This window comes from Coregonus lavaretus, assembly GCF_964263955.1.
Source record: "Coregonus lavaretus genome assembly, chromosome: 11".
NCBI lineage: Eukaryota > Metazoa > Chordata > Actinopteri > Salmoniformes > Salmonidae > Coregonus > Coregonus lavaretus.
Genome location: NC_139998.1, coordinates 20,998,461 through 21,016,779, shown reverse-complemented (window position 1 = coordinate 21,016,779; position 18,319 = coordinate 20,998,461). Strand labels below are relative to the sequence as shown.

Here is an 18,319-nt window from a genome sequence, read left to right as displayed (position 1 = left end):
TCACAAAGTAGATGGCATCATGAGGAAGGAAAATTATGTGGATATATTGAAGCAACATCTCAAGACATCAGTCAGGAAGTTAAAGCTTGGTCGCAAATGGGTCTTCCAAATGGACAATGACCCCAAGCATACTTCCAAAGTTGTGGCAAAATGGCTTAAGGACAACAAAGTCAAGGTATTGGAGTGGCCATCACAAAGCCCTGACCTCAATCCTATAGAAAATTTGTGGGCAGAACTGAAAAGGCGTGTGCGCGCAAGGAGGCCTACAAACCTGATTCAGTTACACCAGCTCTGTCAGGAGGAATGGGCCAAAATTCACCCAACTTATTGTGGGAAGCTTGTGGAAGTCTACCTGAAACGTTTGACCGAAGTTAAACAATTTAAAGGCAATGCTACCAAATATTAATTGAGTGTATGTAAACTTCTGACCCACTGGGAATGTGATGAAAGAAATAAAAGCTGAAAGAAATAATTCTCTCTACAATTATTCTGACATTTCACATTCTTAAAATAAAGTGGTGATCCTAACTGACCTAAGACAGGGAATTTTTACAAGGATTAAATGTCAGGAATTGTGAAAAACTGAGTTTAAATGTATTTGGCTAAGGTGTATGTAAACTTCCGACTTCAACTGTATAAACCCCAGTCGTACTTTATCAAATGCCTTTTCAAAGTCTGCTATGAATAGCAGGCCTGGTTTCCCAGATTTTTCATAGTGTTCCAGTACTTGCCTTATATTATCTCCAATGTATCATCCATGTAAAAAACCTGTCTGATTAGAATTAATAATGTCCGACAATACCTTTTTAATTCTATGCGCTGTACATTTTGCTAGAATTTTTGCATCACAACACTGAAGTGTAAGGGGCCTCCAATTTTTTTAATGGACTGGATCTTTATATTTTCCACTTGTATCCTGTTTCAGTAATAATGAAATCAGACCTTCTTGAGTGTCTGATAATCTACCATTTACATAGGAGTGGTTAAAACATGCTAATAACGGTCCTCTGAGTATATCAAAAAAGGTTTGGTGTACCTCGACTGGTATACCATCCAACCCTGGAGTTTTCCCGGAATTAAAGTCTTTAATTGCATCCAGAAGTTCCTCCTCTGTAATTTCACCTTCACATGAGTCTTTCTGTATGGCTGTTAATTTTACATTAATCAATAGAAAACAAATCTTTACAATTAGCTTCAGTTAGAGGAGATGGAGGCGACTGAAACAAAAACATATGCTTAAAGTACTTTGTTTCCTCCTTCAAAATATCATTTGGTGAATCATGGGTAACTACTTCATTTGTAACCAGTTTCAGTAAATTCTTTTTGGTAGCATTTCTATATTGAAGATTTTAAAAAAAATTGGTGCATTTTTCCCCATATTCCATCCAGTTTGCTTTATTTTTATAATATATTACACTTGATCTTTCTTGAATAGGTTTCTCCATTTCTTTTTCCTCTGATTTATTCTGAGCCTCTATGTTAGTTTTTATTGCTATGTTATGTTGGAAAAAAACAGTTATAAATTCCTCTGTCCTAGTTAAAAACAAGTTATCATCCAATAGGCTTTGATTCAATTTCCAATATCCTCACCCACGTGGAAATTCAGTAAGATTAATGTACAGTGGGGAGAACAAGTATTTGATACACTGCCGATTTTGCAGGTTTTCCTACTTACAAAGCATGTAGAGGTCTGTAATTTTTATCATAAATACACTTCAACTGTGAGAGACGGAATCTAAAACAAAAATCCAGAAAATCACATTGTATGATTTGTAAGTAATTAATTTGCATTTTATTGCATGACATAAGTATTTGATACATCAGAAAAGCAGAACTTATTATTTGGTACAGAAACCTTTGTTTGCAATTACAGAGATCATACGTTTCCTGTAGGTCTTGACCAGGTTTGCACACACTGCAGCAGGGATTTTGGCCCACTCCTCCATACAGACCTTCTCCAGATCCTTCAGGTTTCGGGGCTGTCGCTGGGCAATACGGACTTTCAGCTCCCTCCAAAGATGTTCTATTGGGTTCAGGTCTGGAGACTGGCTAGGCCACTCCAGGACCTTGAGATGCTTCTTACGGAGCCACTCCTTAGTTGCCCTGGCTTCGGGTCGTTGTCATGCTGGAAGACCCAGCCATGACCCATCTTCAATGCTCTTACTGAGGGAAGGAGGTTGTTGGCCAAGATCTCGCGATACATGGCCCCATCCATCCTCCCCTCAATACGGTGCAGTCGTCCTGTCCCCTTTGCAGAAAAGCATCCCCAAAGAATGATGTTTCCACCTCCATGCTTCACGGTTGGGATGGTGTTCTTGGGGTTGTACTCATCCTTCTTCCTCCAAACAAGGCGAGTGGAGTTTAGACCAAAAAGCTATATTTTTGTCTCATCAGACCACATGACCTTCTCCCATTCCTCCTCTGGATCATCCAGATGGTCATTGGCAAACTTCAGACGGGCCTGGACATGCACTGGCTTGAGCAGGGGGACCTTGCATGCGCTGCAGGATTTTAATCCATGACGGCGTAGTGTGTTACTAATGGTTTTCTTTGAGACTGTGGTCCCAGCTCTCTTCAGGTCATTGACCAGGTCCTGCTGTGTAGTTCTGGGCAGATCCCTCACCTTCCTCATGATCATTGATGCCCCACGAGGTGAGATCTTGCATGGAGCCCCAGACCGAGGATGATTGACCGTCATCTTGAACTTCTTCCATTTTCTAATAATTGCACCAACAGTTGTTGCCTTCTCACTAAGCTGCTTGCCTATTGTCCTGTAGCCCATTCCAGCCTTGTGCAGGTCTACAATTTTCTCCCTGATGTCCTTCCACAGCTCTCTGGTCTTGGCCATTGTGGAGAGGTTGGAGTCTGTTTGATTGAGTGTGTGGACAGGTGTCTTTTATACAGGTAACGAGTTCAAACAGGTGCAGTTAATACAGGTAATGAGTGGAGAACAGGAGGGCTTCTTAAAGAAAAACTAACAGGTCTCTGAGAGCCGGTATTCTTACTGGTTGGTAGGTGATCAAATACTTATGTCATGCAATAAAATGCTAATTATTTACTTTAAAATCATACAATGTGATTTTATGGATTTTTGTTTTAGATTCCGTCTCTCACAGTTGAAGTGCACCTATGATAAAAATTACAGACCTCTACATGCTTTGTAAGTAGGAAAACCTGCAAAATCGGCAGTGTATCAAATACTTGTTCTCCCCACTGTATCTCCTAGTTCTAATGTATCCATGACATTCACGATTTCCTTAAGAGCATGAGGGTGATAGTTTGTAGTGTGATTTCCTTTACGGTCCATTGAGCTATTTAAAACAGCATTATAATCCCCCACCATAATAATAGTATTGTATTGCTTGCAGGGTTGATCATTTATTATATATATTGTCAAAGAAGTGTGGATCGTCATTATTTGGTCCGTAAAGTTTAATGAGCCATATCTGTTTATGGTCCAATAACATGTTTAAAATAATCCATCTACCTTGCGGATCTGTTTGGACAATTTGCACATTCGGATCGAAATTACTGTTAATATCATCACCCCTTTTGAGTTTATTTGCCCATGGCAGAAGTATATTTCACCCCCCCATTCCTTTTTCCACGCAACTTCATCTAGAATTGTTGAATGAGTTTCCTGTAAACAATAGATATTATATTCCTTCTCTTTGAGCCATGTAAATATTGTTCTTCTTTTGTTATTATCTGCTAAGCCATTACAATTATAACTGGCTATACTTATTTCACCACATACCATAATGAGATACAAGTTTCAAATCTATTTATCATTATATATGTTTGTAAATTTACCAATATTTTTTACATTTTTACATTTTTAGTCATTTAGCAGACGCTCTTATCCAGAGCGACTTACAGGAGCAATTAGGGTTAGGTGCCTTGCTCAAGGGCACATCGACAGATTTTTCACCTAGTCGGCTCTGGGATTAGAACCAGCGACCTTTCGGTTACTGGCACAACGCTCTTACCCACTAAGCTACCTGCCGCCCAATAAAAAATGCCATAGTGATTGAGTGTCCATATGGCTGTACCATGATATTTGCATTGCTACCAAAAACTAAATGCATGCTCTTCAACCGAACGCTGCTTTCACCCGCCCACCCGACTAGAATCACTACTCTCGGCGGGTCTGACCTAGAGTATGTGGACAACTACAAATACCTAGGTGTCTGGTTAGACTAAACTCTCCTTCCAGACTCAAATTAAGCATCTCCAATCAAAAGTTAGATCTAGAATCTGCTTCCTATTTTGCAACAAAGCCTCCTTCACTCATGCTGCCAAACAAATATATGCTGTTTGTTATGCTTTCCTTGTTCCAAGCATGCGTGAAACAGTATACTGTCTTTTGTAGTATTGCATTTTCCTTTTTATACAATAACTATTTTTACACAGATCAACGTTGCCAAAACCACTAGGCATGAACCTTCCTCTGAGAATATTTATTTGAAATAATGTATAATTTTTTTGTTGTTGATCTGTATAAAACATTCAATGTGGAATGAGAATACTAAAACATAGAAGCGATCCGGAGCTGCCTCATTCAAATAGAACAACTCCATGTGGGTGGATAATTCAGATGTTTTAATAAAACATTTTAACTCATATCTGGTGGTGAATGTTTTTGTAGGATGTCGATCTTCAATGAGTATAACATTTAACTTAACAGTCTTACAAAGATAGTGCTCTTTGTAAACACTAAGACACAGTATGACCTTAACACATGAGAGGTTGTCATGTGGCACGTCCGTTGAGGTAGAGGTCATGTTCCGTGGTCACTCGGGCTCAGTCTCCACCGCACTCGGATATGTCAATTCGGCAGATAGGGCATGTGGAGTTTTCCTGCCAACAGCAAACAACCAGGTGTATTTTTTCAAATAGATTTCATGTTATCTTATAGTTTACCATTTACCTTGTACAAATTCAAGCTTCAATTGTTAATTTTATTACATTTTAAAGGGCGAGAACACCAACTGTTGTTCATAACTGCATTGTAACACGGTGCTGTCTAAATATGTTGTGTTTGTGTGTAGTGGCCTGCTTAAATTGCACCACAGACAAAGCGTGTACCTTTAACCAGCGGTCGATGCACTGCATATGGTAGTCATGGAGGCATGGGAGCATCCTCAGCAGTTCCCCCTCTGTGTAGTCCGAGAAACAGATCTGACACCTGTACACCGAGGAAAACAGTTTTCATCATATATTTACACATAATAACCCATAAGGACAAAGCGAAAACAGGTTTTTAGAAAGTTTTGCCAATGCATAAAAAAATCTAAAACAGAAACACCTTATTTACATAAGTATTCAGACCCTTTACTATGACACTCGAAATTGAGCTCGGGTGCATCCTGTTTCCATTGATCGTCCTTTAGATGTTTCTACAACTTGATTGGAGTCCACTTGTGGTAAATTCAATTGATTGGACATGATTTGGAAAGAGACACCCGTCTATATAAGGTCCCACAGTTGACAGTGCATGTTAGAGCAAAAACCAAGCCATAAGGTCGAAGGAATTGTCCGTAGAACTCCGAGACAGGATTGTGTCGAGGCACAGATCTGGGGAAGGGTACCAAAACATTTCTGCAGCATTGAAGGTCCCCAAGAACACAGTGGCCTCCATCACTCTTAAATGGAAGAAGTTTGGAACCACCAAAACTTTTCCCAGAGCTGTCCGCCCGGCCAAACTGAGCAATCGGGGGAGAAGGGCCTTGGTCAGGGAGGTGACCAAGAACCTGATGGTCAGTCTGACAGAGCTCCATTGTTCCTCTGTGGAGAAGGGAGAACCTTCCAGAAGGGCAAGCATCTCTGCAGCACTCCACCAATCATGCCTTTATGGTAGAGCGGCCAGACGGAAGCCACTCCTCAGTAAAAGGCACGACAGCCCACTTGGAGTTTGCCAAAAGGCACCTAAAGGACTCTGACCATGAGAAACAAGATTCTCTGGTCTGATGAAACCAAGATTGAACTATTTGGCCAGAATGCCAAGCGTCTGGAGAGAACCTGGCACCATCCCTACGGTGAAGCATGGTGGTGGCAGCATCCTGCCGTGGGAATGTTTTTCAGTGGCAGGGACTGGGAGACTAGTCAGGATCGAAGCAAAGATGAACGGAGGAAAGTACAGACAATGAAAACCTGCTCCAGAGCACTCAGGAACTCAGACTGGGGCAAAGGTTCACCTTCCAACAGGACAACGACCCTAAGCACACAGCCAAGACAACACAGGAGTGGCTTCAGGACAAGTCTCTGAATGTCCTTGATTGGCCCAGCCAGAGCCCGGATTTGAACCCGATCAAACATCTCCTGAGAGACCTGAAAATAGCTGTGCAGCAATGCTCTCCATCCAACCTGACAGAGCTTGAGAGGATCTGCAGAGAAGAATGGGAGAAACTCCCCAAATACAGGTGTGCCAAGCTTGTAGCGTCTTACCCAAGAAGACTCAAGGCTGTAATCGCTGCCAAAGGTGCTTCAACAAAGTACTGAGTAAAGGGTCTGAATACTTAATGTAATATTTCAGTTTTGTTTTATTTTTTATAAAATAGCAACAATTTCCAATCCTGTTTTTGCTTTGTCATTATGGGGTATTGTGTGTAGATTGAGGGAAAAAACGATTTAAATCAATTTTAGAATAAGGCTGTAACCTAACAAAACGTGGAAGTCAAAGGGGTCTGAATACTTTCCGAAGGCACTGTATACACACACACACACATATATACACAGTACCAGTCAAAAGTTGACACCTTATTCAAGGGTTTTTCTTTATTTTTACAATTTTTTACAATGTAGAATAATAGTGAAGACATCAAAACTATGAAATAACACATATGGAATCATGTAGTAACCAAACAAGTGTTAAACAAATCCTTCACTCTGCGGTCCGACTCATCCCAAACCATCTCAATTTGGTTGAGGTCGGGGGATTGTGGAGGACAGGTCATCTGATGCAGCACTCCATCACTCTCCTTCTTGGTAAAATAGCCCTTACACAGCCTGGAGGTGTGTTGGGTCATTGTCCTGTTGAAAAACAAATGATAATCCCACTAAGCCCAAACCAGATGGGATGGCGTATCGCTGCTGAATGCTGTGGTAGCCATGCTGGTTAAGTGTGCCTTGAATTCTAAATAAATCACAGACAGTGTCACCAGCAAAGCACCCCCACACCATAACACCTCCTCCTCCATGCTTTACGGTGGGAACTACACATGCAAAGATCATCCGTTCACCCACACCGCTTCTCACAAAGACATGGCGGTTGGAACCAAAAATCTCAAATTTGGACACATTTCCACCGGTCTAATGTCCATTGCTCTTGTTTCTTGGCCCAAGCAGGTCTCTTCTTCTTATTGATGTCCTTTAGTAGTGGTTTCTTTGCAGCAATTCGACCATTTAGGCATGATTCACACAGTCTCCTCTGAACAGTTGATGTTGAGATGTGTCTGTTACTTGAACTCTGCGAAACATTTATTTGGGCTGCAATTTCTGAGGCTGGTAACTCTAATGAACTCTAAGGTAACTCTGGGTCTTCCATTTCTGTGGCGGTCCTCATGAGAGCCAGTTTCATCATAGCGCTTGATGGTTTTTGCGACTGCACTTGAAGAAACGTTCAAAGTTCTTGAAATGTTCCATATTGACTGACCATGTCTTAAAGTAATGATGAACTGTCGTTTCTCTTTGCTGATTTGAGTTGTTCTTGCCATAATATGGACTTGGTCTTTTACCAAATAGGGCTATCTTCTGTATTACACCCCCCCCCCCCCCACCTTGCCCCACCTTGTCACTACCTTGACCGGTAGTGTATCTTTTTTGGTTACTACATGACTCCATGTGTTATTTCATTGTAAAGGGTTAAAACACTGTTTCCCCATGCTTGTTCAATGAACCATAAACAATTAATGAATATGCACCTGTGGAACGGTCGTTAAGACACTAACAGCTTACAGACGGTAGGCAATTAAGGTCATAGTTATGAAAACTTAGGACACTAAAGAGGCCTTTCTACTGACTCTGAAAACACCAAAGGAAAGATGCCCAGGGTCCCTGCTCATCTGCGTGAACGTGCCTTAGGCATGCTGCAAGGAGGCATGAGGACTGCAGATGTGGCCAGGGCAATAAATTGCAATGTCCGTACTGTGAGACACCTAAGACAGCGCTACAGGGAGACAGGACGGACAGCTGATCATCCTCGCAGTGGCAGACCACGTGTAACAACACCTGCACAGGATCGGTACATCCGAACATCACACCTGCGGGACAGGTACAGGATGGCAACAATAACTGCCTGAGTTACACCAGGAACGCACAATCCCTCCATCAGTGCTCAGACTGTCTGAATAGGCTGAGAGAGGCTGGACTGACGAGTCGCGGTTTTGTCTCACAAGGGGTGATGGTCGGATTCGCTTTTATCGTCGAAGGAATGAGCGTTACACCGAGGCCTGTACTCTGGAGCGGGATCGATTTGGAGGTGGAGGGTCCGTCATGGTCTGGGGCGGTGTGTCACAGCATCATCGGACTGAGCTTGTTGTCATTGCAGGCAATCTCAACGCTGTGCGTTACAGGGAAAACATTATCCTCCCTCATGTGGTACCCTTCTTGCAGGCTCATCCTGACATTACCCTCTAGCATGATAATGCCACCAGCCATACTGCTCGTTCTGTGCGTGATTTCCTGCAAGACAGGAATGTCAGTGTTCTGCCATGGCCAGCGAAGAGCCCGGCTCTCAATCCCATTGTGCACATCTGGGACCTCTTGGATCGGAGGATGAGGGCTAAGGCCATTCCCCCCAGAAATGTCTGGGAACTTGCAGGTGCCTTGGTGGAAGAGTGGGGTAACATCTCACAGCAATAACTGGCAAATATGGTGCAGTCCATGAGGAGGAGATGCACTGCAGTACTTAATGCAGCTGGTGGCCACACCAGATACTGACTGTTACTTTTGATTTTGACAGGCCCTTTGTTCAGGGACACATTATTCAATTTCTGTTAGTCACATCTGTGGAACTTGTTCAGTTTATGTCTCAGTTGTTGAATCTTATGTTCATACAAATACACAAGAAAATAAACGCAGTTGACAGTGAGGACGTTTCTTTTTTTTGTTGAGTTTATATACAGTGGGGAGAACAATTATTTGATACACTGCCGATTTTGCAGGTTTTCCTACTTACAAAGCATGTAGAGGTCTGTAATTTTTATCATAGGTACACTTCAACTGTGAGAGACGGAATCTAAAACAAAAATCCAGAAAATCACATTGTATGATTTTTAAGTAATTCATATGCATTTTATTGCATGACATAAGTATTTGATACATCAGAAAAGCAGAACTTAATATTTGGTACAGAAACCTTTGTTTGCAATTACAGAGATCATACGTTTCCTGTAGGTCTTGACCAGGTTTGCACACACTGCAGCAGGAATTTTGGCCCACTCCTCCATACAGACCTTCTCCAGATCCTTCAGGTTTCGGGGCTGTCGCTGGGCAATACGGACTTTCAGCTCCCTCCAAAGATGTTCTATTGGGTTCAGGTCTGGAGACTGGCTAGGCCACTCCAGGACCTTGAGATGCTTCTTACGGAGCCACTCCTTAGTTGCCCTGGCTGTGTGTTTCAGGTCGTTGTCATGCTGGAAGACCCAGCCACGACCCATCTTCAAAGCTCTTACTGAGGGAAGGAGGTTGTTGGCCAATATCTCGCGATACATGGCCCCATCCATCCTCCCCTCAATACGGTGCAGTCGTCCTGTCCCCTTTGCAGAAAAGCATCCCTAAAGAATGATGTTTCCACCTCCATGCTTCACGGTTGGGATGGTGTTCTTGGGGTTGTACTCATCCTTCTTCTTCCTCCAAACACGGCGAGTGGAGTTTAGACCAAAAAGCTCTATTTTTGTCTCATCAGACCACATGACCTTCTCCCATTCCTCCTCTGGATCATCCAGATGGTCATTGGCAAACTTCAGACGGGCCTGGACATGCGCTGGCTTGAGCAGGGGGACCTTGCGTGCGCTGCAGGATTTTAATCCATGACGGCGTAGTGTGTTACTAATGGTTTTCTTTGAGACTGTGGTCCCAGTTCTCTTCAGGTCATTGACCAGGTCCTGCCGTGTAGTTCTGGGCTGATCCCTCACCTTCCTCATGATCATTGATGCCCCACGAGGTGAGATCTTGCATGGAGCCCCAGACGGAGGATGATTGACCGTCATCTTGAACTTCTTCCATTTTCTAATAATTGCGCCAACAGTTGTTGCCTTCTCACCAAGCTGCTTGCCTATTGTCTTGTAGCCCATCCCAGCCTTGTGCAGGTCTACAATTTTATCCCTGATGTCTTTACACAGCTCTCTGGTCTTGGCCATTGTGGAGAGGTTGGAGTCTGTTTGATTGAGTGTGTGGACAGGTGTCTTTTATACAGGTAACAAGTTCAAACAGGTGCAGTTAATACAGGTAATGAGTGGAGAACAGGAGGGCTTCTTAAAGAAAAACTAACAGGTCTGTGAGAGCCGGAATTCTTACTGGTTGGTAGGTGATCAAATACTTATGTCATGCAATAAAATGCAAATTAATTACTTAAAAATCATACAATGTGATTTTCTGGATTTTTGTTTTAGATTCCGTCTCTCACAGTTGAAGTGTACCTATGATAAAAAATTACAGACCTCTACATGCTTTGTAAGTAGGAAAACCTGCAAAATCGGCAGTGTATCAAATACTTGTTCTCCCCACTGTATATACAGTTGAAGTCGGAAGTTTACATACACTTAGGTTGGAGTCATTAAAACTCATTTTTCAACCCCTCCATACATTTCTTGTTAACAAACTATAGTTCTGGCAAGTCGGTTAGGACATCTACTTTGTGCATGACACAAGTAATCTTTCCAACAATTGTTTACAGACAGATTATTTCACTTATAATTGACTGTATCACAATTCCAATGGGTCAGAAGTGTACATACATTAAGTTGACTGTGCCTTTAAACAGCTTGGAAAATTCCAGAAAATGATGTCATGGCTTTAGAAGCTTCTGATAGGCTAATTGACATCATTTGAGTCAATTGGAGGTGTACCTGTGGATGTATTTCAAGGCCTACCTTCAAACTCAGTGCCTCTTTGCTTGACATCATGGGAAAACCAAAAGAAATCAGCCAAGACCTCAGAAAGAAAATTGGTTCATCCATGGGAGCAATTTCCAAACGCCTGAAGGTACCACATTAACCTGTACAAACAATAGTACGCAAGTATATACACCATGGGACCACGCAGCCGTCATACCGCTCAGGAAGGAGACGCTTTCTGTCTCCTAGAGATTAATGTACTTAGGTGCGAAAAGTGCAAATCAATCCCAGAACAACAGCAAAGGACCTTGTGAAGATGCTGGAGGAAACAGAGCCCTGACCTCAAACATATAGAAAATGTGTGGGCAGAACTGAAAAAGCGTGTGCGCGCAAGGAGGCCTACAAACCTGACTCAGTTACACCAGCTCTGTCAGGAGGAATGGGCCAAAATTCACCCAACTTATTGTGGGAAGCTTGTGGAAGGCTACCCGAAACGTTTGACCCAAGTTAAACAATTTAAAGGCAATGCTACCTAATACTAATTGAGTGTCTGAACTTCTGACCCACTGGGAATGTGATGAAAGAAATAAAAGCTGAAATAAATCATTCTCTCTACTATTATTCTATTATTTCACAATCTTAAAATAAAGTAGTGATCCTAACTGACCTAAGACAGGGAATTTTTACTAGGATTAAATGTCAGGAATTGTGAAAAACTGAGTTTAAATGTATTTGGCTAAGGTGTATGTAAACTTCCGACTTCAACAATTTCTTTCTTTTTATTTTTTGGATTTGTGTGTATTGTTAGGTATTACTGCACTTGTTGGAGCTAGAGCTAGAAACAAGCATTTCTCTGCACCTGCAATAACACTTGCAAAATACGTGTACGCGACCAATCAAATTTGATTTGTATTCCTATTAACTTCCTGTTTAGTCAGAGCGGCTTTATTGCAATGCTACGTCAAACCGGCCAACTTTCTGCCTGCTTGAACGGTAATAGCTCAGATACACATGAAAACATGAAATGACCCGGGAATCGATAGAACAGAGCTCAGAGATGCACAAAAGCAATATAACATTCAAAATGGGTGAATCTTTCCTTTAACTTCTGTGCAGCATGATTGGGGAGCTAACATGTTGCAGCCCAGAGTCCCAGTGCTCTAGCAATAAGTAAGTGGAGCAGGCAAGAGGCATGTACTGTGCGCTCGCGCTATAAGGGGACATCGGCTATGCTGATACAGATTTGATCCTCTTAATCAGTATACGACTTCAGACACATTTGTCAGAAGTACTAAAAGTTTAAATCAGATGTGACACTGCTTTGGCTGGAGCAAAATCCTGTGCTCAGACCCTTCTTACATTATGGAGAACGTACTCGTTTGTGACTTACTGTGTCTTTCCTGCACTATGTGCTAGGTCGTAGATTTTCGTAGGCAGCCTCTCGATCTCTCTCTCACTCAGGGTTTTCTTAGCCACAACAGCACCCTGGCCCTCTTCAAAGGCCAGTAGAGCCTGAGAGATCAAAACAGAGCATACACACATTAACCAAAACCCACATTATTAAGACAATAATAGGGTTACTAGGGATGCAAGACAGAAATCAATGCAAGAACTTCAATGCTAAATTGAACATTATCATCCTACATGTGAAGGCTTGAAGGATAATCTATGTAAGAGTTTGACTGCAAAACATAAAGTGTGATGCCTACATGGGGAGGACTAACGTTTAGTTTGTTTCCCTAATGGACCCAGGCAGGTTGTACCTCATAGTTGTCTCCTTGACTGTCATCAAAGAGGGAAGGGACCGCATGACGGGGGTTTCTGCGACGAGGAGCACGAGATCGGCCTCTTCCTCTGCGCCTTCCCATCAACTCTGAATGATTCAACACACAGTTATCAACACACATACACACCACAGCAACAAAACTGTTTTCGAACTAAATAGTCAATCAAGCTTACCAGTAAATGTCACAATATTGTGGTTGTTGTTCAAGTAACATACCTTCCTCTAATCCCGCAACGAGAGGGGAAAACGCTGCGTAGTTCACTGCTGAGGGCCAGGGCGACATCCAGTTCATCCCTAAATGAGGATCATACTGGATGGGGACAACACAGCAATCAGACCAGGTCACACAGCAGTGCAATTCAAAATACAAATCAGAAAACTCTAATAAAACATGTTTACAGCGGATTCCCTGTTCAGTGTCACATTGAGTGTGTACTTGCTTTTGGACATAATACTCACTGGGTAGTTGTGGTGGTGGTGGGGTCTGTTGGGGGGCATGGCTTCCTGCTGTCTCCTTTGTTCCTGCTGCAGTTGCTCCTCTCTGTCAAACTGTTCCTACAGAGAGAACACAAATCCATCATCACACAGACCAATCAAGAGACTGAAGCTTTTATGGTTTTATGTGAAATCATTCAGTTCCAATCCTGAATGTACTGATTAAGATTGAATTAGCCTTAAGTAGAGAACCCAACAGTGTGTTGTAGACCAGTGTTGACTTAAAGCAAGCTTGTTTTAAAGAGATAAGTGGTACCCTTCGAGTTTTCCCTACCTGAAGACTGCGCGCAAACGCCTCATCTTCCTCCAACTGCACTGAGCGAACCATGGCCTCTACAACGACATCATCATCGTTGTCACTGATGACCATCTCGTCATATTTGTGCGGCATTGCATCAGCTGTTGAGAGAAGAGTAGTCAGAGGGTCCAGAGACACACCAAGGATAAGCTTATGGTTCTACTGTTGTCTGTGCATTCTGTTTGAGTCAGGTTGGTCAATGTGTAGTGAGAGTCACTTAAAAAGTATCTAGAATCTACTCTGCAGTTAGTCTTTAGGTCTACATAGTCTATATCAGGGGTCCGCAACATTTCGAAGTAGCATGCTATCAAGGAGCTAAACTTATTTTCACCTTAGTATGTGTGTCATCTTCTTACCCGTAGAGAGAGGTACCTCCCAGCCAGCTACATTACTCTCTTTCTCTGTGCCTGGCAGGAATGACACCGAGTCTGTGGTGAGGTTTGTTGGGGCTTGGACAAATGTAGAGGCCTTGGAGCTGGACTTGGTAGAGGCTGCTCTTTTACAGGTCCTCTTCCTGCCTCTGTTGTAACTAGGGAGCCCAGGTTCCACTGTGGATTCTGCCACAGGGGCCTGAGACGATGTGTTTCTGCAAAACCCTTCCCCGGCTGTCACTTCCTGTGAGGCAGGGGGCGCACCAAGGGAGGATGAGGGTGGTGATGATGAATAAGAACAAGGCATAGAGGGGGGGAGAGGAGGTTCCAGCCAGGTAGCCAGAGATGAGTCTGTTGTCATGAGAGACGAAGCAGCGACAAAACCACTGGTTGCCCACGAGGTGCCCGGTTTGGCTTCACCTCTCATGCTGGTGGCTGGCACAGACAGCTTTTTGCGTTTTGACATCTGATGAGAAGTGGGGGTCATGATGAGAGATTTGTCCTCTCGACTGTGAGGTGGGCTGAGGATAGCAGCCTGCAAAAAAAGGGCAAGGTCAGGCTGTGGCTACATTCAGTGAGTCAACTTTGCATTTCTGTTGCAAGAGATGTCACACTTGGATTTTATAGTAAAGTGTTGCCTTCAGACTGTATTCTACTTACCGATCCAAAGTTTTCAAACCCATTGTACCGCCGTCTCCTTCTGAGGCACTGAGGGCTGCACAAGCAAAATGAGAACATTTTGAGGAATATAGCTATTGACATTACCTTACGAAGCAAGACTACACAGACAGAAACGGGAGCTGGATCTTTATTGCACCGATGGTAGTAAGCGTTCCTAGTAAATACAGAACCATAATATGCTCTATATCAGTCAGCAGCAGTGTACCTGGGCGTCTCAAGGATGACGACAGGGAGCTCGTTGAGGGTGCCACCATCGGTGAGATCACCAAAGAGCAGGTCACTCTCATCCAGTAGGCATGCATGATTCAGGGGTCCCATGGTGTCTAGTTCCTCCAAGTCCTGAAGTGGGCTGCTGGGCTCCAAGTTCTCCAGTGTACTGTCCATGTCTATGAAGATGGAGCTACTATCTTGTGTATGGTCCACACATTGTCAAAGCTGCAATGTGCAAACCAACACACATTCACACAAGCACACCATTTTATGTTGTAAATGGCAAAGTTAGAGCAGTCTACTTTTTCATAGTCAAGCAATCTTAACGAGGTTAGCTACTGTATATCATTAATCGTAAGTGACATAAGAAGGTGCCTCTGGAGAGGTTACTAGCTGGGTAGTCTGATTAATCACTTAATTGGTATATACAGCCTGAAACTAATACCTGCAAAATCGTGTAAATGTTCCTTACAAGCCAGAATGTTTAATAAAATGACATTTAAATTTACTCTACTGGTTGTCTGTGCAGTTTGTACTTCAGCTGCTCAGACTTGAGACAAAATATCCACAGGAAAGTATTTTTTTGCCCACTTTTTAGAGTGCAGGTAGGTATATGGGTTAGGTATTTGGTTTGGTACTGCACCGACGTAAAATGTGTTTTATATTGGATATTTGGTTCCCTCGTCAATAGCTATTGAACCAAGCATGCCATGACAATGAATGAATATTCTGAATCAGGGGAGGATTGAGAACAACCCACACCTTTATTCAAGTTCCAGAGTGGGATCTCTGCTAGATTTCAAGTTATGGCCCATTTTATAGAGAGAAAATTGAATACTAGGCAATGTTACCAATCACAGCCCTCCTTTTACTTGTATCATTGCACATCTTGCAAATCATCCTGCAAATGGGTGACCATTTTGAATCCATTTTCACATTCACTCTGTTGGTAATGCTTACAAATTGGATCATCACTATCAAAGTCGCAGAGAGTCCACTCTGTAACTTTGATATGGCCATAGAATATATTATGTTCAACAATATAGTGAAACATTTGCCAAATCAAATTGTATGTTGTCAATATTCATAAATTAATGTAAAAAAGTTACTGAAACCTAAATACTACATATTACAGAGCAAGCGGTAAAGCTTCATATGACACCAATGTTTGATTTGTAGCACCTACAGATGAAACACTATGGAGTATTAGAGGCCTAGGTAAGGCCAAAATGTAATAAATATGCCAACTTTGATCAATTATGCTTTTAGATAAAAATGTCAAATCATCCTGCAAATGGGTGACCATTTTGAATCCATTTTCACATTCACTCTGTTGGTAATGCTTTTCCTTCAGAAAGTATTCACACCCCTTGACACACAATTACCCAGAATGTGAAAGTGGAATTAGGCCTTAGTTTTTTTCTTCATTTTTACAAATTATTTAAAAAATAAAAAGCTGAAATGTCTTCAGTCAATAAGAATTCAACGGCTTTGTTATGGCAATCCTAAATAAGTTCAGGAGTAAAAATGTGCTTAACAAGTCACATAAGTTGCATGGACTCACTCTGTTTACAGGTCATTGTATGTGTGGGTTACAGAGATGAGGTAGTCATTCAAAAATAATGTTATATTTTTGAATGACTACCTCATCTCTGCACCCCACACATACAATTATCTGTAAGGTCCCTCAGTCGAGCAGTGAATTTCAAACAGATTCAACCACAAAGACCAGGGAGGTTTTCCAATGCCTCGCAAAGAAGGGCACCTATTGGTAGATGGGTTAAAAAAAAAGAAACTGACATTGAATATCCATTTGAGCATGGTTAAGTTATTAATTGCACTTTGGCTGGTGTATCAATACACCCAGTCACAACAAAGATACTGGTGTCTCTCCTAACTCAGTTACCGGAGCAGAAGGAAACCTCTCAGGGATTTCACCATGAGACCAATGGTGGCTTTAAAACAGTTGCAGAGTTTACTGGTTGTGATAGGATAAAAAATAAGATGGATCAACAACATTGTAGTTACTCCACAATACTAACCTAAATGACAAAGTGAAAAGGAAGCCTGTTCAGAAAAAAATATATTCAAAAAAATGCATCCTGTTCGCAATAAGGCACTAAAGTAAAACTGCAAAAAATGTGGCAAAGAAATTAACTTTATGTCCTGAATACAAAGCATTATGTTTGGGGTAAATCCAACACAACACATCACTGAGTACCACTCTTCATATTTTCAAGCATGGTGGTGGCTGCATCATGTTATGGGTATGCTTGTCATCAGCAAGGACTAGGGAGTTTAAGTTTTTTAGCTTTCCAACAAACACTGGGAGACAAATTCACCTTTAAGCAGGACAATAACCTAAGAAAAACTCACAGCTTTAAACCAGAAAAACATCTGTAAACGCTGCCAAAAGGTTATTCTAACATGTATTGACTCAGGGGGTTGAATATGTATCTAAACAAGCTATATTAGTGTTTAATGTTTCATACATTTTTTACAAAGTTTAGAATTTTTCTTCCACTTTGACATCGCAGACTATTTTGTGTAGATCATTGACAAAAAAACGACAATTAAGTCAATTTTATCCCACCTTGTAACACAACAAAATGTGGAAAAGGGGTGTGAATACTTTAAAGGCACTGTACTCTATATACCAATTAATTGTGTATTACAGCCTGATTAAATCAGACTACTAGTTAGGCAGCTATCTTAAAAAGATACCTAGGTTAGCTAGTTAACTACCTGTATTTGACCAAGGAATTAGGAATTATAATAATTCTATAGGATCCCTATCTATTTGACTCTGAAATGACACTATTTTGACCGCAAAAAGCTTAAAATGAATGAGTCGGATCCTTAAATATTGTTGGAACGTAACGTCTTAACGTGACATTAACATATCAATGAGTGTACCTAGCTAGCTATTCACTATGACATAGCAAATTTGAGGTGTGAAGCTGTGAACGTTAGCTAATTTACTGGCTAGTATGTACTGCACCAAAGCTGCACTCGGTTGGCATGATTTAGCTAACTAGCTAACTGTGGCTACCAGGCGGTATGCTAGCTAACGACTGTTGACTGATCTAATATAAATACAGCTAAACTAATACTTTCACATAGATCACACCTTACTTCGTGATTACGATTCAATTGGTCCTTGTTCTCGAGAAACCTCTTGTTAATCAATCTCACAAAATCCAACGACTAAACATTCTAACTAGTTAGCTAACTAACCAGCTGCTAGTTTCCTTTCTCTTCCAGCGGCAAAACCACAACATTCTGATTTACTTCCGTTTGTGACGTGTAATGTTCTGTGGTCACTTCCGACATCGCTTCGTTTTTTAAAAATCAGAAGTGTTTTTGAAGAGACCATAATATTAAAGATACTGACAACTCTGTGATAATATCAAATAGAGTA

The 18,319-nt window shown here is 41.8% G+C and overlaps 1 protein-coding gene across 4 annotated transcripts; it reads right to left on the bottom strand.

Moving 5' to 3' along the window:
• Nucleotides 1-4,582: 4,582 nt before the first annotated feature.
• Nucleotides 4,583-18,182, bottom strand: LOC311136843 (uncharacterized protein). 4 transcript variants are annotated; one of them, XM_084171132.1, is made up of 11 exons: nt 18,034-18,182; nt 14,894-15,123; nt 14,668-14,722; nt 13,993-14,542; nt 13,613-13,737; nt 13,303-13,398; nt 13,060-13,153; nt 12,821-12,930; nt 12,448-12,569; nt 5,089-5,188; nt 4,583-4,860 (listed from the first exon to the last, which is right to left on the bottom strand). In XM_084171132.1, the coding sequence occupies exons 2-11, from the start codon at nt 15,070-15,072 to the stop codon at nt 4,804-4,806; spliced, it is 1,488 nt and encodes a 495-aa protein (XP_084027258.1). In that variant the 5' UTR covers nt 15,073-15,123; nt 18,034-18,182; the 3' UTR covers nt 4,583-4,803. The 4 variants fall into 4 exon arrangements, with proteins under 4 accessions (XP_084027258.1, XP_084027261.1, XP_084027260.1 ...); XM_084171135.1 differs by having other exon boundaries at nt 14,894-15,074; XM_084171134.1 differs by having other exon boundaries at nt 18,136-18,182.
• Nucleotides 18,183-18,319: the final 137 nt, after the last annotated feature.